This window comes from Agelaius phoeniceus, chromosome 3 (assembly GCF_051311805.1).
Source record: "Agelaius phoeniceus isolate bAgePho1 chromosome 3, bAgePho1.hap1, whole genome shotgun sequence".
Classification (NCBI taxonomy): Eukaryota; Metazoa; Chordata; class Aves; order Passeriformes; family Icteridae; genus Agelaius; species Agelaius phoeniceus.
In genome coordinates, this window is record NC_135267.1 from 111,626,935 (window position 1) to 111,649,134 (window position 22,200).

At 47.2% G+C, this 22,200-nt stretch overlaps 1 protein-coding gene across 1 annotated transcript in view; it reads left to right on the top strand.

The window, feature by feature from the left end:
- The window catches only part of XRN2 (5'-3' exoribonuclease 2), a 32,789-nt gene extending 11,735 nt beyond the window's left edge, over positions 1-21,054 (top strand). The window contains exons 17-30 of the mRNA XM_054628938.2: positions 1,114-1,249; positions 3,353-3,460; positions 3,547-3,636; positions 4,122-4,194; positions 4,950-5,033; positions 5,598-5,695; positions 5,773-5,852; positions 6,994-7,050; positions 7,626-7,694; positions 7,794-7,928; positions 8,790-8,917; positions 13,141-13,201; positions 17,020-17,158; positions 20,287-21,054. Of these exons, the coding sequence (XP_054484913.1) occupies positions 1,114-1,249; positions 3,353-3,460; positions 3,547-3,636; positions 4,122-4,194; positions 4,950-5,033; positions 5,598-5,695; positions 5,773-5,852; positions 6,994-7,050; positions 7,626-7,694; positions 7,794-7,928; positions 8,790-8,917; positions 13,141-13,201; positions 17,020-17,158; positions 20,287-20,349 (1,321 nt within the window). The 3' untranslated portion in view covers positions 20,350-21,054. The remainder of the gene's footprint in view (positions 1-1,113; positions 1,250-3,352; positions 3,461-3,546; positions 3,637-4,121; positions 4,195-4,949; positions 5,034-5,597; positions 5,696-5,772; positions 5,853-6,993; positions 7,051-7,625; positions 7,695-7,793; positions 7,929-8,789; positions 8,918-13,140; positions 13,202-17,019; positions 17,159-20,286) is intronic.
- The last annotated feature ends 1,146 nt before the right edge of the window (positions 21,055-22,200 follow it).

The window sequence follows — 22,200 nt, forward strand, 5'->3', positions numbered from 1 at the left end:
CTTGCCACTGTAAATAAAAAGAACTGCATTGATGTCCTAGATACGACCACACTGTTTGTGAAAATAAATTCTGTATTTACAATGACTTTGAAACCAGAACAAATTGTTGCAGTCGGCTACAGATGGGTTTTATCTTACAGAAAGGTTTTTTGAATTTATGCAAGTGTCTGTCTGCCAGGCAGCTCAGAGCCTGCAGATGTTCTTGACTCCATCCCTCAAGCCTTCGGTGCCAGGAGCTCTGTTCTTGCTTACCTGCTTTTATGGGAGTCTTGAAAGCATCTCTTGGCTTCTCTGCCTGCTCATCAGTGTGAATGGTCTTGGAAGGATTTAGGAAGTGTCCTGAGCAACTGTCTCAAAACAGAAGCAAGGGAAGATCCTCTTTGCAGAGCCAAAGGGATGTGCATCCTGTAAGGAAGCATAAATGGATTGTGGCTCTCTCCTAAAGCTCCATACACAGGACTTAGGGCTCTGGGAGATCTGACCAGTGTCAGCTTGAGGTGACCTCTTGGAGTGGTTTGGAATAAAATTCCGTGTAAGAAAACAAATCATTATTAAGGGATTATGTGGTTTAACCAGTTTGGTTCTTTGCTGACATGATACAGCAGAGCTGAAGGGTGCAGCTGCCCGTGTGTGAAAGAGGAACCAGTGTTTGTTTTCCCTGCCCCATCTGTGGACAGACATGAGGGGGAGCTGTGTGAGGAAGGATGAACTGTGGCCAAGGTGGCTCCTGTGATCCCAACATCCACCTCTGGCCTGAGAGACTGAAAATCCTCTGTGAAAGGGAGCTTATCTGATGTGAGGCAGCAAGCACAGGGTGCTGAGCTGCAGAAGTGCCTCTGGTAATCACAGCTTGTCTGAACAGAACAGAAATTGTTATGCATTTGCTTGCCTTTATATTAGAGGTAGCAAGAAAACTCTGTCAATTCTGCCAACAGTCACATTTTATTCTGTTGCTGCTGAGCATCGCTTTTTCTGCTTTCATTTAAACTGTATATAAATAACAACTGAAGTAGCAAGTGACTTTGTTTTACAGTGTTATTGAGACCTGCAGATGTGCATCTGCTAAGGTGCCCATCCATGCTAACATGTTACCTGTGCCTGGTTGTGTTGCAGGTTGTGGGAGACTGGCTGGAAGCAGCGCTACTATAAAAACAAATTCGATGTGGACGCGTCAGATGAGAAATTCCGCCGCAAGGTTGTGCAGTCCTACGTGGAAGGGCTTTGCTGGGTTCTCAGATATTATTATCAGGTACCCCAAAGTTTCTTGTCTGAAGTTGTTTCAGTCTGTTGCTCGTTTTGGAAAAGCTGTGGGGTTTTTTTTGAAGGTGTAAAACAAACGTGTGCCCATTCTGTTTGATGCTGGGTGTTCGAATGCAGTTTCACCATCCCTGGGGCTGCTGAAGGAACAACTGGATGTGGCACTCAGTGCTCTGATCTGGTTGACAAGGTGGTGATTGGTCACAGGTTGGACTCTCATCTCAGAGCTCTTTTCCAGCCTCAGTGATTCCAGGATTCTGGTTCTCACATCCCGCAGCAGCGCTTGGTGCAGCAAGAACTGCTGCTATTTTCCCTTTCCCACAAATAATGACACTGCAGGTGCCTAAATGAGAGAACAAAGAACAAAGCCCTTGAAATGCCAGTAGGAATTTGCAAGGGACAGAGTTGTCAGTCTCCTCCGTAGATTGTAATGCTGCTCCATGAAGTGTGTTGTGATTGAAGTAATCTGTATCAGATTTAAATCTTTTGATAATTGAGACGTCAGATTGGCAAGAGATTAGTGGGCCACGGTGAGGTTTGTTGCACTGATGGTTAATGAGGAGCTCCGTGCCCTGAAGGCAAAGTCAGACTGGCTGTGTGACCTGGGAGCACAGTGTGCTCCAGCCCAGGGAGTTTGTCCTGTCTCAGCAGGAATTTGGAGCTTCCACACAGGGCTGTGTTCTTAAAACTTTGTATTTTTCCTCAGTGGCTGCCACCTGTCCAGCTGGGAGCACAGGCAGGCACCTCAGGTGCCTACAAAATGCAGTTTCCAATAGGTTTTTTCACTCCCTCCTTGGAACAAAATGGGAATGTGTCCCCTTCCCTCCTGCTCTAACCATTCCTTGAGTTTGAGCTCTGGCTCATCTGTTATGAGGGATGAAAATCATCAAGTTCAAGGTTTGCAAGCTCTGGTGCAGCTCGTCTGCAGGGAAGCTGAGTTCCCCACATCCTTGTGTACATGACCTCCTTTTGTGAAGGACAGATGTCACCTGGATGCCTTTATAGGTGGGAATTTTCAGGATCCTGGGGACAAGGAAACTGTGTTTTTTTAATCATGACAGGGTATTTTCCCACAACTCTCTATGTGCCTACCTGCCTCCAAGGGTAGAAATGAGCCTTCAGGTGAGCTGTGGGTGAAAGTGTCCCCTTCAGTGGTACAAGAGCACAAGACCATTCCAGTCTGTTGTATGGGGATGGAGCAGCTGGAAAATCACTCCCTGCTGATATGGAAATGAGGTTAGGAAGCCGTTGGGCTGGGGGAACTTCAAAATAGGTTTGCTTGAGGATCCTTGTTTGGCTTTTTTTCTTCTCACCGTAATAAAAGTTGACTCCAGTAACTACTGCTGGCTGTCCATAAAACTTGTGCCAGAATATATTGGATGCCTTTCTGTTCCTACAGAAAGCTAATAATGCAGGGCATGTCCCACTAGAGGGAACATTTGTTTGGAGAGGAGGGGGAAAAAAAGAAGAATGAAGGCAATCCACCTGGCTTTTGAAATATTCCAAGTCTGTCCAAAGGACTGCAGAGAATAATTATAGGTGCTGTACTTGTATACCAAAAATATCACTGGAGGAGCCTTGTTGACATTTAATCGTTCAGAACTGGAAGTCAAAATAGTAGTGGGCTTTTGTTTCAAGTGGTGCTGCTAAGAAAAATAGCTGAGGAGGTGAAAACTTGACTTAGGCCCTCTGGAGCCACGTTTCCTTTAGGAGGTACACGGTGTTCTGGTGTGTTTTGAGTTTGCTTGATTCTCTCCTTTCTGAGGAGACACTTTGTATTCCCCAATGCTCAAGGCAGGAGAAGGAGAGGGGAAGAGCAAAGTGCTCCTCCAGGTGTGCAGTAGTGCTGGTACTGGAGAGAGGAGCACCAGTGAAAAACCAGAATGCTTCTCAGCACTGCAGCAAATGCTGTTCACATTTACACACCGAGCAGGGCGTGCTGGGGATCTCTGCTCCCATACCTCCCCAAGTTAGCATCGGGATTTTGCTGTGGAAAACAGGGGTGTAAACTGCTCTCTGCCATCTTGTCATGTTTGGTGACTGGGCTGCATGATTTTCATTTGCTGATACGTCTGATTTTTGTGTCTCCCACCAGGGCTGTGCATCCTGGAACTGGTATTACCCTTTCCACTACGCTCCCTTCGCCTCGGACTTTGAGGGCATTGCAGACATGCCCTCAGACTTTGAGAAGGGCTCCAAACCGGTAGGGCTCCTGATTTATCAACTCATTCACTGCTGATTTGCACTCTCATTCCAAGAGTCTCACACCTGCTTGTCTGTTCTCAACAGTTCAAGCCTCTTGAGCAGCTGATGGGGGTGTTCCCAGCCGCCAGTGGAAACTTCCTGCCGCCAACGTGGAGGAAACTCATGACAGACCCAGTGAGAATCCCTCTTGTATTCCTCTCTCTGGAAGCTCAGGTCATCTTGCACTGGTGTGAGGGGGACCTGCTGCTTCCCACCTCAGGCAGAGAAATGCTGCAGACCAGGAGGGAAAGGTTTTGGTAGATTGCAAGGATTTTTTCAAAATCCTTAAAAGTGATTTCCTGGAATTCAGATGTTATTTCCCAGCTCTCTTACACTTCTGGAAGAAATGGTGTAATTTCTTCCAGAAATCTTCCAAAACTTACTTGGGGACCAGAAAACTTACCCTGATTAGCTCTCCTCCTTATCCTAATTTTTCTCTCCTCCTTAATTTCTTATTTTAAATCTCTGAGTAGCACAATTGCCCATCCTCACTTTGTATTTAAATGGCTTTTAATGAAAGCTGTTTCTGTTATCAAAGACCTTTCTGTCTGGCACCACATGACATTCTGAACCCATGTTGAAGTTGGCTTTAAGGGTGATTTTTGTTTTTCCAATTTCAGGAATCAAGCATCATTGACTTCTACCCTGAAGATTTTGCTATTGATTTGAATGGGAAGAAGTACGCTTGGCAAGGTGAAACTTCAACTTTCCTTTTTTTAATTTTTAGACATTAGTCTTAAAAACATGTGAAAGTAGAAAGAAATTTAAAAATTATCTTAGTGAGAAAATGCTCCACAGAGGTAACTTGTGTTACTTGTTGTGGGGACAAGGATTTTACAGCAGGTGTATTTTTGTAAAGAAATTAGCATTGTAAAGAAATGAAGAGCAAATTATGAATCAGTAACTGGTTTTAGATTGGCAATGATTATTGGTAATTTCAGCAGTCATTCTAGATTTGTTCATTTGTCCTGAACTAGAGTAATCATTCTTCTCTTTTTATCAGCCTCAGTGTGTAATTGTCTTTTGTCTCCTTTGCATTTAATTAATGGATCTTGTTCTGCACAATCAGTGGCTCATTAGTACTGTGCCAAAAATACTTTGGGGAATATAGAAATATTTTGGAGCATACAAAAAAATTGCATAAATGCTGTAGCTCTTTTTCAACTTTTCCTTTAGAGAATGTTAATTTCCAAGGTCTGCCAGATTCTGTGGCTGAGTGTAATTTACACTGCAGGTAAAGTTTTCAGTTTGAGCGACAGATTTTGTTTGAATAAAGCCACAGAAAGATCTGACTTCTGAAGCAAAAACGTGATTCCTTCAGATTCACACTGTTCTGGCTGTTTCTTGGCTAAGGAATCTTATCAGAGCTTGCCATGCTGGTGTCTGTTTTTGGGGATGCTCTGGGTTTTTTCAACAAGTGGGAGGAAACACTGTTTTGGTTTTGCCAGGTGTGGCATTGTTGCCCTTTGTGGATGAGCGACGCCTCAGAGCTGCCCTGGAGGAAGTGTACCCTGACCTCACACCTGAAGAGAGTAAGAATTGGGGTGTTGAGCTAAAGAATTGGGGTATTTTGTTGCCACCTATGAAATTCACTGTAAATGAATTAAGAAGGTGTCCTGAATGTTTGGTTGGGTTGAGTTTATGGCAGACTCTTTCTCAGGGGTGCTGCTGGCAATCAGAGAGATCCTCAGTGGATTTGTTTTGTAACACTTGTTCAGCTTATAAAGCCTAATGTTTGTTTCTCTGTTGTACAGAAATAACATCTGGTTCTTGTGGGTAAAATGTGGAGCTGTGTGGGTTTTGGGGTTGTTTTTTCTCAATTCTGTCTGTATCTGCAGTGTTACTCTGTTCTAAATTCAGCATTCCTCCACTGAACACAAGATTCCCATTATTTTGCTGCCCGCCAGCTGTCCTTGGGACCAGACACATCCTGCTCTTGGGGGACATTGTCTTTCCTATGTTCTCAGAGCTTTCTCCTAAATCACAGAGAAACTTGGCTTTTGTGGAGGTGTCACCAGGACAGCCTTGCTGGTTTGCTGCATTCCTTCCTTCCCTCTTTCCCCTGAACTCTTGCCCCATTCCCATCATTTCTCCAGCCAGGAGGAACAGCCTCGGCGGTGATGTTCTCTTTGTCGGGAAGCACCATCCACTCTGTGACTTCATTGTGGAGCAGTACAAGACCAAGAACACAGAGGTAGGTTGCACTTGTTGCTCAGGGGAAATGGTGAGATGGGAGGTCTGAAGTGCTGCAGCTGAAAACTTCCTCCCTAGGCAGTGGACATCCCACCGGAGCTGTGCCATGGCATCCAGGGAAAGCTCACCCTGAACGACAACGCCGTCCTGCCGGATCAGTGAGTGTGGCCTTTGGGGTGGGCTCTGGCTGCTAGAGGACCCCTCCTGCTCTTATGGCAGCAGAAATGTTTTTGTATCCACAAGGATTAAATTAAAGTTCCAGACAAAGCCACAAAGTGTGTAGGTCTGAGGGTTCAGAGCAGGCCTGTGTTACCTCCAGCTCAGTGAAATTTGCATTTGATGGTCCCATTTTTTAACCTCTCAACTTGGTTTTTAAAGCAACTTCAGATATCTTTAAAATGCTCTAATGCATTTGTTTATTTGCTGAGGAAGCTTTGTTTGTTTGTCATTTTGCCTGTGGAAGGCTGATTTTTATGTGTTTAGTTATTGTTTTATGAGGAAACAAGGCCTGGGTAATAAAAAGGGTAGTGCTCAGTGGCCTGGTTCAGTAGGGTCATGTTTTGGCATCTCTGCCTTTGTGTGGATGTTAATGTGGGCTGCTGTGATATCCCATTAGTGTACATTGCCTAAAAACCCCAAAACTCTGCTTTTGATATGCTAATCTGCATTACATCAGAGAAAAATCCAGGTAGTGATAGCTTAGATATATTTTGGCTTAGATGTATTTTGGCTTTTTCCATTTAGTCTGCAGCACTAAAATCAGGGCTGTTCCCAGCTACACAAACTAAGAATGTTTATACTTTTAGTTTTCTTGAGAGTGCATCCAGTCTGAGGAATGATCAGTGTAATCTTCTCCTTGTAGGATGCACACTCATTTCTCTGACTGTGCTCAGAGATACAAGCAGGTGTTCAGTGCCTCGTTTGCATTAAGGCACAAACACCACCACTGGTTGGACAGAAAATGTACCTCTGATCACTCTAATAGACATTTCTCCATTCTTGTCATGGTTGAGAAGAATATCACCAAGTTAGAGTTGTTCTTGGACAGAACAGGAACAAAAAAACCTCCTCCAGCCTTGACTTCCCTAGACAGACCCTAGAGAATCCCCACACATCTGCTGCAAAAGAGGTGACATTAAGAAATAAGGATTCAGTCGCTCCAGTGCTTAGAGAAGTACTTGGTTTAGGGGAAAGGCAAGTTAACTTTGAAATAAATGCTTTGCAGGCTTAGTTGGCAGAGCAGCAGGTGGTGAGAAATGTGTTTGGTGGTGTTTTGACAGAGATTTTTCTCTTCACCAGGGTGGTGCAGTCTCCTGTTCCCATGCTGCGGGATCTGACACAGAACTCTGCAGTCAGGTCAGTAAACTGTGGGCTTCCATGCAAGGGTGTGCAAAGTGCAGCACCCAAAACACTGAAAACCACTTGTGATCTATGTCATTTTTATCTCCAGAGAGGCACAGCTTGGTTCAACCAGAGCAACAGCTGTGCAGAGAAGTAATAAATGCTGAGTTACACTTTGTCAGGGCACTGTAGGAAGGATGTCCTAAATGAGGATGTAGTTCCTGTGAGTGATCAGTTAAAGGAAGGGTTTGGCTTTTCCATCTGCCACTGTCAGGAGGTCAGAATTGTTCTGTGCTGCTCCCTGTTTCTCTGTCACAAGGATTTTTCCTCCTGTCTTTGGAGGTGGTATGTGCAGTCAGGGCATTGCTCTTCAGGCTGTGTCACTCAAGCTGAATTTTCCAGGGAACCATTTTTCTCTTTCCTTGTAGCTTCATTCTTTCTTGGTTCTGGAAAACATGAATTCCAGTTGGAAGAGTGAGATTATTCTGTTTATCTGTCTGCTTTTAGCTTTCTTGGTCATAAAGCAGTGACTGCTATTTCATTTTGTCTCCATTATGCAACAAACCTAATCCTCAAATACTTTCTTCTAGCATCTCATTCAAAGATCCACAATTTGCTGAAGACTTTGTTTTCAAGGCCACAGTGTTACCTGGGGCAAAGTAAGTGTCAGCTGTCAGCTTGCAAATCATTCAATTCTGATTTATCCATCTGAGGTATTTGCTCTGACAAGTACTTATGGAACTATTCTTATTGTTCAGGAAACCTGCTCCAGTTCTGAAGCCAGGAGATTGGGAAAAAACCAACAATGATGGCAGGCCTTGGAGACCACAGCTTGGCTTTAACAGGGACAGGAAACCAGTGCATTTGGACCAGTCAGCGTTCAGAACCTTGGGGTAAGGCTGTGGGGTTACTGCTGCCTTGCTGGGGTGACTGACCTCTTTTTCCCTTTTTAAATTAAAAAAAAAGAAAGGGGTGGGCATGGAGTGTCCAAGCTTAGGTGCTGGTTTTCCATGTTGGACACCTCAGCGTGTGATACTTAAATTCAATATTGCTGAAAACTGAACATTACAGTGATTTTGCAGTAAAGCCTTGTTTGCTTTTTGATTATTTTTTTTCCCCTCCTAGACAGTTCTGAGTAATTTTCCTGCTGTTTGGGGTTTTTTAAAACTTGTTTGGTGGATGCTTGCTTGTAGGTACAATGAGAATATTATGCACAAGTGATAATTAAGATTGCTAATGAAGACAGGAATGTCTTTTAAGCTTTTATAAACAAAGAAGCTTTAAAAATTAAATGGGTTTCCATATTGGGGAGTGCAAGAAGCCATGCGTTTATCAGAGCCAGAGAAGAGAATGTTTTAAAGGAGACTGGCAAATAAAGTTGGACTCTGGAGTGTCTCCTTAGGAAGAGAAAATACCTTCTTCATCTTACGGCTCTGGGGGAGCTGCAAGAAGGAAAAGCACTCCCTTTTAGGAAGGAAAAGCAGAGCTGTCCTGTGCTGCACTTGAGAACCCTTTTGCATGTCACAGTCACAATAAAAAGCGCAGCTGTGCCATTGGAAACCTGAGCATTTCCCTGGCAGCAGCCCCTCAGGCCGGTGTGTGTGTCGGGATGTGCCTGGGCCCCGATCCACCAGTGCATCCCTGGCCCAGAGGAAAGAGAGGGGGCTTGGGATGGGCTGGGAGGCAGCTGTGCTGGGAGATGGAGCCCAGCACAGCATCCTGACCTGCTGCCTTGCCATTTCTTCCCATAACAGGCACACAATGCCAAGGGACAGGGGCATGCCAGGGATGTACCCCAACGCTGTGCCGCTCGGAGCCTACGGCAGCCCCTACGCCAGGCCCCTCATGGGCAGCCAGCAGCAGATCCCCAAACTGCTGTCAAGTAAGTGCCCTCTGCTTCCTGCTTCTCACAGCTGGGTTGGTCTAAACATCATCTCTCTCCATCTATTTCACTTACTTACCTGTGCTTAAATACGATCTGGGAAGAAGAATGTGGGGAATGGGAAGGCAGAACTAGCAGACAGGCATCCAAATTCATCTCCAAAAAGAGACTATTTATGTGGTTTTTGGGAGCCCAGCAGTCCCTGTGCTGCTGTTCCTGCTGAGTCCTGATGTGTTGTGGGAAATGCTCCAATGTGCTCTGTCTGTCCCACATCCCTGGACCTGGTCCTGCCAATGAGGCGCTCCCAAGCTCTTGTCTTCGTGGCACCCAAGCCCCTTGTGCTGAACAGGCAGCACTCTGCAGGCAAATACCCCCCCAGTGCCATAAACTGGTTCAAACTGAGGAGGCTTGGAGCCACTGCTAGAGGAGAAATCCCAGTCCATCTGTTGGCCTTGGAAAACTGTCTGGTGGCTTTCTTTGAAGCGGGCTTTCCTCCCCCTCGGAGCACCACAGCCGTCCCCAGTCGCTGTTCTGCAGGTGTGCCTGGCAAACCTCAGAGCAATTGGTTGGGCTTTTCTTCCCTCCTCCCTGTGCTGCTTTTTCCACGAGGCAGAGGTTGCTGTGCTGCTGTTGTGTGGAGCACAGGGAGAGGAGCCAGGTGGAGCTGCCTTGTGGAGGCTCCTTCACCGTGCAGGGTCGTGTGCCAGCCGCGCTCTCCGGAGCCACTTCCTGGCACTCTGCTTTCATGGGACACCGCAGTGCTGCACGCTGCAAACATGTCCTCTGGCACTTCACTGGGCAGTGTTGTTCCTCCTCTTCTGCTAAGGCTGTCCCAGGAGATTAGACTTAGACTCTAAGTAGCTTCTCATTTGTGCTGACCGCAGCATCAGGTCTTTGCAACGGATTGCAGCAGTGATTGACTTGGAGTTTGGAGGTTGTTTCTTTCAGTGCCTTGTTATTTGGGGCCTGAGGACAGCTCATGTCCATGAGGAGGATGGATCAAACAGCCTGAGGGCTGTGTTGCTCCCTAGAACCATTCCCAAAACCCATCATGCTGCCTGGCTGGAGGGTCAGGCACCTGGGACTGTCAATGCCAAGTGAACCACGTGTGCCTCAACTCCTCTTCTACCAGATAGAATCAGACTTGCTTAAACCCTTGTTAGAAGAACACCTCCAGGTGGCATAGCCCTGGATTTCTGCTGGGATCAGCCTTTTGGATGTTCACCTGCCCAAAGATCATGACACATCCTGGATTATGGATTGTGTGGGTCTGGTGCTGAGCAGACCTGTGAAGATGAGGAGTGTCAGCAGCTCCCCAAACCCCACTGCAGTGAGGCTCTTGCTGAATAGGAGCAGTCTGCCTGCACGGTGTGGCTGGGAATTCACGAGCACTTGGGCCAATTCCCCCCAGCAATGTTCTGCCTGGAATCCCCAGAGATGTTCCTAGATCTGGCAGGATCACAGCATCTTCCCTTTTGCAGTCACCTCTTCAGTCCCCGAGTATCCTCATCAAAGCACTGGTACCTTCAGCTGGAAGATCAGATCAGGAGAAATGGGAAGGCCTCTTGGATGACACAAGGTTCTCTCCGGGGTGCAAGTTGTGTTCATCAGCTCTACAGTTGTCAGAGAACTGCAGTTGTGCTGGGAGGCACCTGGAGCCCACACATCCCTGAAAACCCACAGCTGATGTGGTCAAAACCCCCACATTCAGTGGGACTGATGCAGAGGAACTTTCCACTTGGTGTGTGGTGTTTTCATGCACCACATGAAAACTGCAGTAAAATCAGCCTCCAGAAGGGCGATGCGGTCAAGCCAGGAGCCAGCTCCTCCTCAAGAGCCTCGGGGCTGGGGGTGTTGCTCACCAGTGCTCCCTGATTTGCCTTGGATGTGCCAATTTTCAGCTGATGAATAATTGTCTGTGCTGATAACTTGGGGAGTCAAGTGCAGGGTGGCAGCGCTCTGGGAATGGCAGGTTTGGCTCCTGCAGAGCAGGACACCTGATTTATGACTTGTGTGGCAGGCAGTAAACTTGTCAATTAGCTGCCTTGGAAAAGTGATTTTGATTAGTGCAATCAGTAAACACAAAATCTTCTCTTTGATTGCCACCCTGATTAGATAAATTGTTACTTGAGGAGCTGCTAGACAAGGCAGTTTCTTTGGCCTTATAGCTCTGGGAAATGCCTAAGTTTTGCAGGCTAAAGAAAATATTAATTGTCATTCCTTCTCCCGTTCTGTACCTTTCTGAAGTGCAATTCACTGCTCCAGACTCTCTTCCTCCAAGGTTGTTCTGTCAGCCATACCAATGAATAGGGGGGCTTTAAATGTTTTGATGATGATTTCATTGAAGTCTTGCTTAAACTGAGCTGCAGAAAGGTGTGGCTACAGCAAGAGATCTGGGTCCTTGCTCACATGGAGAGAAAGGGTCTGGAAACAAGATCTTGCCTGTATTTCTTTGCTGCTGCTGTCTATGAAACTTGAAAGTTATCAGAAACAGTGTCATTTTAGGATATTTTTGATTGAAAGTTGTGCCACTCAGGGGCTGTCCAAAACTTTTAAAAATACTTTAAGCTCCAGTTGAAAAAATGCTCATTTTCCCCTAAAGCAGCATTGTGGATTCCGTTGCCCTCCCCTTGTATTCCAAAATAAACATGGCTTTGTGTGGGTGCAGCCTGTTCAGGCCTGGAAAAGCCCTTGAGGTTCCCAGGCTGATCAGCAGGGAAGTGCCACTTCCCTACCCTCAGTCCTGGTCTGCTTCAGGCTGGAAATCGGCTGGAAAAGAGGAGCTGAGGAGCATCATCGGTTGGTAGCTCTGTGTGTGTCTGGGGGTGTAAAACCAGGCTCATATCCTGGTTGATGTAGTTGTGTGTATAGGTGTAAAGCTGAATAAATAACCCTGCATGGGGCATAAATGAAGAATTACGGGCTGGATTGGCTTTGCCCAGCAGGCTCCTGGAAAGAGCAGAGCTGCTGGGGCTGGGAATTTATTTGGTGTTCTCTTCGCTGGGGCTGGGACAGACAATCCAGCCAGAGCTAGGAGAGAGGCACAGACTTATTTATTTTATGTTTCCCCCTTCCCCTTTCCAGGGGAGGCCAGGCTTCCATGTCCTGGCCCCTGGCAGCACGGCAGGGTGTCCGTGTGCTGGCCATTATCCAGCTGCTGGAACCAGCTGTTGGAATTAGGTCACACTTGAAGGCCATTGAAAGCCATCAAAGGTGTCAGTGAAACTGGAGCTTTTGATTGACGCTGGCCCCGAGTGCTGGGGGCTGCCTGGGTGCTATTGAGGAGCTGCTGCTTTTATCCTGTTTGCTGACCAGGTTATTTAGAAGGACAACAAGCGTTTAATTGCGGGCCCTGTTAAAGCAGCGTTGCTCCTGCCTGGCCTTTGTTTGTGCCACCCAAACCAGCCCTGCACAATGGGTGAGTGGGTGGTCTCCTGCACGCCAGCACTGGGGCTCCGGCCAAGGTTTTACCCAAAAAGGCTTAATTCAGTCTGATTCCATTATCTGAGACATCATTAATAGGTTTTTATTAGTGTATTATCACTGCCCACAGTAACTTTTAAATGTACCTTTAGTGATAACGTATTTATATTTTGTTTTAATGAATGCTTTACCCTTTGTATCCTAAATATAGCTATATTTACCTAAATGTGAATAAAACAGAATCATCCACTTTATTCCATGCTCTGGCCATTGTTATAGTTGCCTTTATGGAATAACTTAGCCCAGTCACAGGAAAACTGGCCCATATTTTGACTTTATTGGTCACAAACATGGTGTGTTGTGGTAACACAGTGGTGGGAGTGTATTTGAGTGCCTGTATTTTTTATATAGTAATGAATGTACTGGTAAGATACATGAATATTAAACTGAGTTGTTAGGGTGACAGACGAGGTTTTGCATCTTCAAAAATTCAAGAGGAGACACCTGCGAAGCATCTGAGCACTAACCAACGCCAGCTCTAGCAATTAAAATTCATAAATCTCTATTATGAAGCTTATTGGGTGTGCTAGAGCCAAAAAAGTTGCTTTTGCTCTGTTGACAGCAGGACTCTGTCCAAGCCAGCATCAGGAAGCCATGACTTGGAGTGTGTTTGTGGCACATCCAGCCTGAGCTTTCCTGCCTGGCTTCTCAAAAGCATCTCTGGGGCACGCAGAGGAGTGAGCATGGCTCATGAGTTGTTCTTGCTCTCTCTTATTTTGCCATCTCGTTTTGCCCTCCAGATCTTCGGCCCCAGGAGTCCTGGAGAGGTCCCACACCCTTGTTCCAGCAGACACCACAAAGGTAAGGCAGGAGGGATGTGAAACGTGCCCAGGAGGGTGGACTGGGTTCTGCCAGCCTTCCCTATGTTTGGTTTTCCCGTCTCTGTTTGCAGTATTGTGGTTTGAAATTGTGGAAATGATGCTGTGCAGCAGGTTTTTTGAGTTAATTAATGTCCATGATTTATTGATGTTTTGAGAGCCCACTACGTGGTGTTCATCCTTTAAAAGGCTCGAGTACTTTGTATTAAAAAAAAGGAGGGAAAAACACTTTCCATTAAAACTCAGGCTTCAAAATTAACTTTACTGTTGGTGCTTTGGTACCGTTCTTGGTTCTTTGGCCTTTATCTTATTGAAGCTTTTGAGATACTATGAAATTGAACACAGAGAGCTTAAAACTGCATTAGATTTTGGACAGGCTAAACAAATTTCTTTTTAGGAGGGCTGTGGAGCTTAATGAGGCATAACTAATGGTGTTCCACTTTTATCATTCCTGTGCCACAGCCGCAGCATTAGCACAGACCAGCCATTGATTCTTGCTACAAACCTCTTGAAGTCCTAATCAGCTTCTTTGGTACAAGTTTTTCAGGCCTGACAAGCCCATTGTAGGGCAGTGTCACTGTAGGTCAGTAGTTATTAGTTGCCACTGAAAACAGTTTCTTTAACTACTTAAGGCTGAACTGAATTAAATGCAGAAGGGACTCAGGGAAGGATTATGGAATCTGCAGCCCAATAAGTGCCATCGAATAGAAGGAATGTGACATGGTTTGATAATCAGGGATGTTTTACATGCATCCCCTCATTGATGGCTTGTGTGTCCTCCGGTGGGGTGGGCTCAATAAGCCCAGGCTACCTGTGTCAGCTATGAATAATGACATTTATTTATGCTTATGGAGGAGGGAGAGAAGTTTCTGCTCCAACACCCAGCTTTTTTTCCCCCTGGGTTTATTTGCAAATGTTTCACCATTGAAAATATGGGCTTTGGGGGAATTTATTGAGCTCTCCACAGTCACTTTCCATGGCAACCATTTTGATCCCCACTGAAGTAAGCCTGGCTCCCTTGTCCTGTGCCTCATCTGTGTGGAATATTGCAAGGCAAGATTCATTCATAATGCAAACTTTAATACTGCTTGGGCCATGGGAGTTGCCACTCCCACCCCTTAATTAAATCCAATTTATATACTTCTATTTTTGAAGGACTGCTGCAGGTCTGTCACTTGTCACTGCCTTCCCTTTGTTACACTGTGCAGGGTTTTTGAAAAGCTCTGCCAGCACTGAGGATAAGTAGTTTTGCCGTGTTCTTGGAAGGTTTTTGGATTTGGGGAGCAGATCAAACGTGCTTAGAGCTGGTGTTGAGTTGCTGCACAGAGACTTAAGCAGAAGGTTAAACACAGAGACACTTGGTACAGGAAAAAGCATCTGAACCTGTTGAAGGCATTTTGAGTTTCCTATTCTTTCCCTGGGAGCTGCTGGCTCCCCAAACTCCTGCCCCTCTTGCTGCTGCAGCTCTCCAGGAGCAATAGGTGCCATGGGGGAGAGGAGCCAGGGATTTCTGCTCAGGGAGGGCAGGAGCTGAGGGAGAGGCCAGCCCTGTGGATGGAGTGGGTGGGCAGGAGGCTGGGATATCCTGGATTCACCACTCTGACTAAGGGATAAGCAAGGAGCCCTGTCCCTGCCAGCTGTGCTATTTCAGGGGTGGAATGATGCAGCAGGGGCTAAACTGGCTCTTCCTTTTCGGGCCTGGGGTGAAAAACCAGGAGTGTAAAGCTGCTGCTCCATAATCCACCTATTCCTGTCTCCTGTGCAGGGTTTCTTGCTTTTAAACCTAGTGGTGCACCTTGCTGTGCAGCAGGGAAACTGAATTTTGGGATCCCTCTCCCCTGTCCTGACATTCCTGAGGTCCTTTCCATGCTCTTGAGCCAGTCCAGAGTTTATTGAGAGACATTTGCTGCCTGGCTGATGGAAATGTGTCATCTGGTTGAACAGATCTTTTTTTCTTAACCTATTCACAGAAATAATTTCCAAAGTGGCTGGGGTGTGAAGACAGGAATGTTTTCCTGCATAAATTCTCCTGAATTTAGTTGACCTGGCTGAATGTGTTTGAGTTGATGTAACTCTGGATAGTGCCTATGTGAGCTCCTGGGGTATTCCAAGTGGCACAGTTCTTTTTTTGGTTACAGCTTTGCTGTGTACAGATCTCCACCCTCAGGTGATTTAGATCACCAACCAGTGCCCAACAAAGCAGTGATGGTAGTGGTGTTGTGTTTAATTTGTTAAATATCTCAACTTTTCACTAAATAGCACTTTAAAAGTTTAAACTCTGTGCCAAATAAAAATTAATGTCAAAAGAAATTTGTGTCAAACTTCCCCATTCCAGGCATGGAGCAAGAGCTGGCCTCTGAGCCTCAGGCATTTTTATCACCAGCACTTATTGTAGAGGCAGAATGATTGTTAATGAAAGCCCCAGAGCTGGGGCTGTATAGGTAATTCTCTGCAGCTTTCCTTATGGCTGAGCAGTGCACTTTTCCTGGAGGCTGCTGTTTTCTAGGAATCATGAGGGGAAAAAACTTAGTACTCAAAATACTAAATCCAAAGAAGCTATCATGAACAAAGGATGAACTTAAAATGTTGATTTTGAGAGTTTAGTTCCCACAAATGTAAAGTGCTCTTAGCTTTAACTACAGCATGGCACCTGTAGGTGGCATGTAGTGCAGCAGGTAAACCTGGGATGCAGAGCCTCTGCTCTCTGCTGTCCCCATCCCAAACCTGGGATGCAGAGCCTCTGTTCTGATCCCAAACCTGGGATGCAGAGCCTCTGTTCTGATCCCAAACCTGGGATGCAGAGCCTCTGTTTTCTACTGTCCCTGTCTCCCTCCAGGCTGGCCCTGCTCTGCTCAGCCAAGTCCCTCTTCAGCAGGGGTCAGGAAGGATTAACTGTCTCCACTCTCCATGTTTTTCCCTCACAACATCATATTGTCCTGCAGGACCCACCTGCTCTGAATCCTTTAAGGAATTGTCCCTCAGCTGTGCTCAGCTGTAACAACCAGATCACGGCTTAGCATTTCCCTAAATATTTTGAATCAAACAATATTGGACGTGTTCTACCTGTTGCTTTCTAATTATCATGTCAGAATGGGTACTTGAAGGAAATGAAAACATTTCTTGCTGTGGGTAATCCGGGATGGCAAACTGGGCCATAATGGATGTGGGATCTGCGTTCCCATATAAACTGTACACCAAATGTCAGTCAGCCCGTGCCAATTAGTGCTTATGTTGCTAGGTCACCGTGGTCAATTGAAAACGGCATCAATAGAACTTGAAAAGGTTTCTTCCCGATCAGACCTCCTGACATATTGAGCAGAATAATGGATGGGAAAAAGCAGCCAAGGCCCCTACCCTAGATTCCGAATGCTCGCCGTAAGAATTCATTTGCAACCTGCAATTAACTGGGAAGAATGGGCTCCCAGAAAGAGTCTGGGCGTTCAAAGAAAGCCCCTGGCTCCCATGTGGCACATGTTTACTCCTGGGGTGCTGGAGAGCCTTTGGGATCAGCAAATCTGCCCCTGCAATAAGAGGTGCACGGAGGCCTTCCAGGGAATTGGAAAAATCTGCTGCGTGCAGCCGAGTCTGCCGCTCGTGGCAGCGCAGCTCCCAAGCTGTGCCGAAGGAAGAGGTCGGCAAAGCGGCCTTTAGGCAGGATTTGGGAAGATGCTCCCTGCTCCTGGCTTCTCACTAGCACTGGGCTGTCCATGCTCAGCTCAGAGACAAAGCCAGGAGTGGGTCTATGCTGTGGGACACTCTGCAGGAGCCCAGTTCCCACTGCAGTGTTCTCTCCTTGCGCAGAACCGCCGGAGCCGCTCCTCTCCTCGCCTGGAACCGCGTGATGCAGTCCCCAAACCAGTTCCAGCCAGCCCAGTACCAGGGCATGGGGCCCATGGGATACCCCCAGAGACCCGAGGACCGCATGGACAGGGGCAGACAGGTAGGAAAGAGGGGCCCCACGTGGTGCGCTGTGCTCCCCTCCCAGCCAAGGCTTCCCCCTGCTTGGGCTGTGGAGAGGGAGCGTGGCATGGGCAGGCATTGCTGAGCTGGATTTAGTGTCACTGTGTGTCACCACGCACAGGTGGGTGACAGCCCAGCCTTGGCCAGCCCTGGCACAAGGCCTCTGCTGGGACTGCACCACCAGTGTCCATGACATGGTCACTCTCCTCCTGCAGCCTGAGGCAAGCATTCCCACCAGCCTTCCTCTTCCACAAGGAAATCTGCCCACTGGACCTTTTGGGTTCTCCCCAGCTTGTTGAAAATGTAGATTCTTACACCTTCTTGAATTTTTTATTGGCTTTCTCTGAGCTGAAAAACTGCTTAATGCAAATGTTGGGTTCTCCTAGCCAGAGGAATAAACATGTGGAAATAGCTCTCTGCAGTTAAAAGGAAACAAGCAATTGTGAGGGGAGAACTTCATCCAAAATTGCAGGTGACTTGGTCAGCAGTTCAAGAAAATGCCACAGAGTGAAAATGCTGCTTGAAAGTAGCAGGTGACTCTGCTTAGGGAATTTTTTGGGGGGTGTGATCCCAGTAAAACATGATCTGCGTATTGTACCAGAACTCTGGGTATTTACACTGCTGAACACTCATTTTAAATAAATTTTGGATATCTAGGTTGAACTCCTAGCTCTCCTGCTGTTTGTGGAAGTCAGAACTGTGGGAAGACCAGTCCCAGGGAGGAGGAGGTGACAGCCCCATTGCCCTGTCCTTTATGTGGAAATTAAGGCACAAACTGTTGGAAATGTGCCTTCTGCTGGGGCCTGATTCAGCTCAGGACAAGTCACTTTTTAGTCACTCCTAGTTTTAATGTTCTTCCTCTCAGCCTGCTCACCTGCCCAGTACCCAGATCTGTGTTATATGGCACAGCATCAGTATAAGCCCTGCCAGCACTGATTGTGACTGGAGGCAGAACTCAACAACATGGGTCATAATCACAGGGAAATAATGGGGCCTGAACCTTGACCCAACCAGTGGAGCTCTAAAATACATTTTAAATTTGGATGAGGTGCATTGATAGGATCAGATTTCAGAAATCTTTTGTTTTGTGCCACACAGGTTTACCCAGGGGAATAAATCCCTGATTGCACTAATCCATAGCAGGGGCTGCTGTGCTCCCAGGGGAAAATTGGGGCAGGATCTTTGTGCTGCTGGAGTCTGGGCAGGGTTTAATTAGTCTGGCAAATGGACTCCTGGAAAAGTCTGTATGCCATGGCACACCCTGCTCTGCCCTTCATCCCAGGCAGGATACACCAATAAAGGAATCTGTGCTTGGAGCACTTCATTCCCAGCCTTAAATTGTGGTGCCCAACAGCTGGAATTGTGAGGGGGAGCAGGAATGGTTTCCCAGCAGGGTTTGCAGTGGGGGCCCAGGGAGGGTATCCCTGTTAATTCCCACTTTGGAGCCCTGTGGACATCCACAGCCTGGGTAAAGATGTGGTCTTGCCCAGAACAGAATTCCCCTGGTGCTGGCATGGACCCACCTGTGGGTGCAGGAAACATTTAACCCAGCAGTAACAACCCTTTTTAAATTTTTATTCACACACATGATGAGTTCATGATTAAACACAAATCTTTTAGCTCCAGTGATTTTTTTTTTCCTTAAAAAATTCCCTTTGCAGTTGTGCTGCAACTGATTATCTGCTTTTAATTTTTTTTTTCTTTTTTTCTGTTCTTGTTATTTTTAAATGAACTTTCAGATGTCATTATTTCTTCGAGGCTGGAGTGAAATGAGAAAGTACCTGAAAGGGTTTAGGGTGCCAGCCTAATCATTGAATCCGGCCTTGCTGCCTGAAAATTTCAAAGCTTTAAAGCCTTGAAAAGGGATTCAAGTGGAAGTGGTGACACGTAGCAGCATAAATAATTATCTTTGGGCCCTTTCACCTCTGAATTCTTTTTTTACAGCGTACAGAACATGGTCTGAAGAGGTTAATAAACGCGCTGCCGCAGAGTGCTTACAAAATTAATGCAGCTGCCATGGATCTGGGGGGCTCCCTGGGAGTGGGGCTTTGCTGCCTTCCAGCTCTCCCAGAGAAGCAAAGAATGAGCTTGCTGGGGTGGTGCAGGTGTTGGGCAGTTTTATTCCAGCCCGGAGCAGCGCACAACGGAGCGTCCACCACATCCGCGGCTGCTGCAGCACTCCCAGGCCTCCGCTTTGTCCTTCCCTGCTGATGGTTTGGAAGGGTTTTTTAAGGGATGCAGCCAACTTGTTTCCTTTTTTAATTGAGTTTATCAAGCCTGGAAACAAACCTTCCCTGCATGGGCAAGGCTGCAGGAGCCTCCCGGGCAGGTCTGCTCGCCGGCTCCGCGGTTTTTATCCCAGCCACCGTGTGCTGTGACAGAGAGAGATTTCTCTTTTAAAGGAAGGAAGCCCCTTTTTCCCTCCACACCCAAAATCCTTGAGTAAAGAGCAAGCCAAGGCTGTAGCTGGTGTTGGTGCATCACCTTTAATTAACTTGCTGGTCTCTGCAATGTACCAGGTTTGGATATAATTTTAAATGTTTCACTGGGGCTCTGTGAAATTTTCAAACAGATTTTTCCCCTGGATACTTGATGTAGCAAATGCCTGAATTTAAGTACAAATGTACATCTGATTTGGAGTAATTTCCAAAGTGAGATTTGGATCTCTTTGACCTCTTATTAAAGCGAACGAGTGCTGGAAAACACCTCTTCTGCAACAAATACAGCTTTCGTTTTTCCTTAAAATACTTTTGTGTAAAAATGCTGAGTGTGAGCTTCCCCATGTCCCTGGCTCCAGCATTTGTCCCTTTGCAGCAGAAGTGTCTCAGGTGGGAAGTCTCTTACCCACGGTGCTGGCTGGGGGTGGATTTATTCGGGATTCCAAAGCCTGTGCAGCGCAGCTCCGCTCTGCACCGGGAGATCCAGCCCCAGCCTGTGTTTTTGGGAGACTCCACAGCCGGATGAGGGATGCTCAGCCCTGCCCCTGGCACCTCTCTGAGCAGAGGATGTTTTGTCCCCGTTCCGTATGGCGCCTCCAGCTCACCCCACTTGTTTACTCGTGCTGCTAATCCCAAAAATAAATGCTTGCTTTTGTTTGTTTGTTTGCAGGCGTACGGCCCCGGGAGGCCCTACCCGCTCCCGCATCCCGCAGGAAGGTACAGCTGGAATTAGCTCCTGCCTCCTGGGGGTTTTTTTAAACATGGAAAACGTCCGGGTTTTTTGCTTTTGTTCTTTTTTATTATTTGTGGGGCGAGGGAAAAAAAAAAAAAATGAAGTTGTTAAGGTTAAGCACCATCCCTGTAGTTTTTAAACGGATGCCTGTTTTAAATGTGCACATTTCTTACGGACCTGATGATGATTTTTTGGGAGGGACTGGGAAGAGCGGATTGCCGTCGGACGAGGTGGGAGTGCTGCGTTGTCCTCCATACATACCCAAGCTGTGCCGAGCGCTGCCCGCCCCTCTGAACTCCAAACATCCTCTACTCCACACACAAGAGCCTGAAAACAGACAAGGAGTTGGAAAGAATGCCCAGAAATGGGATTTTATGGACTCTCGGGGCAGACCCAGCAGGCAGCCGGCGGCACTGAGAGAGACACGGCCCTCGCTGCTCCTTGGCAGATGCTTCCTTCGGTTTCTCGGACTCTGAAGTAAAACATTTCAACTTTTTGGATGCGTGCCCGTTTCTGGCGTGGGTTTTGTCATGGCATAACCAGGCAGGGGCCGTGGGTTTGTCTGTTTGATACCTAATTTAAAAACGGCTGCGAAGGGCAGGAATTCCATTCGTTTTTAGCACTCTTTCTAGGGATTTTCTGTGTGAGTGTACCAAATCAGTAAATATTTTTATTTGCTTTATAAAGTGGCTTTTGAAATTCTGAGCAGTGGCGTGTGGTTAATTTCCAACCCCCTCCAGAGCCAGTTTGGATCTTTTACTTGTGTGCACACATTCCTGTTGATTTATTGGAAAATAATTCCACCCAACCTCTAGAATTTAAACTCTTTGAGTAATAATAAAAAAAAGAAAATTAGGAGAGCATTCAGTTCAGTTTTCCCTTTGGATTTTTCAATTAAATCCAGGTATTGTGTAAAGTTCCCAGCCCCGCTCTTGCCCCAACTCCTTGGTGCTCCCTCCTTTCCAAACATCCAGGTGTTAGTCACCAGCAACTGGGGGAAAAGCCCTGACAGCTCCATTTAACTTGGAAGGAAGAAATCGACCTGGATTCATTATTTTCAAGTGATGGAAGGTGGAGCAGAATCCCTCATTGTGATGCAGCATTCCCGGGGCTGGGAGCTGCCAGCCCTCCCCAGGGCCTTCTCCCAAGGCCGGGAAAAGATTGGGGTGCTCAGAAAGAACCATTTTGCTTTTCCAGCAGGACAAAACCAGCTCTGAGGGTGAGTTTTCATGGGAATGGGCTGGAGGAAGGAGTGGGGTGGGTCGCCTACGTTCCAAAGGTGGATGGACCCGCATGCTGGTGGCTTTGTCCCTTGCTCCTATTTTTTGGGGCACGAAAAGTCTGGGTAAACATTTGGGGGGCTGCTGTGGGAAAGGCTCATCCCTGCAGGCTTCACTTTGCCCAGCCCTTCACCCCTGCAGTGTGAGCCCGAGTGGAGCCAGCCTGGGCCCTGGGAGCTGTGCTGCCGCCTTGGAGCAGGGCGCTGGCCTGGGGCTTCCTTTCCTCGGCTCAGATGCAGGGCTGGCATGCAGGACCCGGCCGGGCAGCACCACCCTTCCTGGGGCTCTGCTGCAGTTCCCTGAGCCCCCAGCTGCTGGGGGGCCTGGGGGTCACCCTGGGACAGCATCCCTGTGCAGCTCCTCAGGCTGCTTTGCTGACAGGTAACATTTTGTTTTCCCCACGCTGGAGCTGAGCCCGACATATCCCCTTGGATTTAACAGAGTTTGAGGGAGAAGCCACTCACCAGGCTGGGCTCAGTCCCACCCCAGACACTCTGGGCTGTTTCCCGTGGGACCCAGCAGGGAGAAATTGTCCCTCATGGAAAGGGGAGGGAGCCGGGGGGAAGAGGGT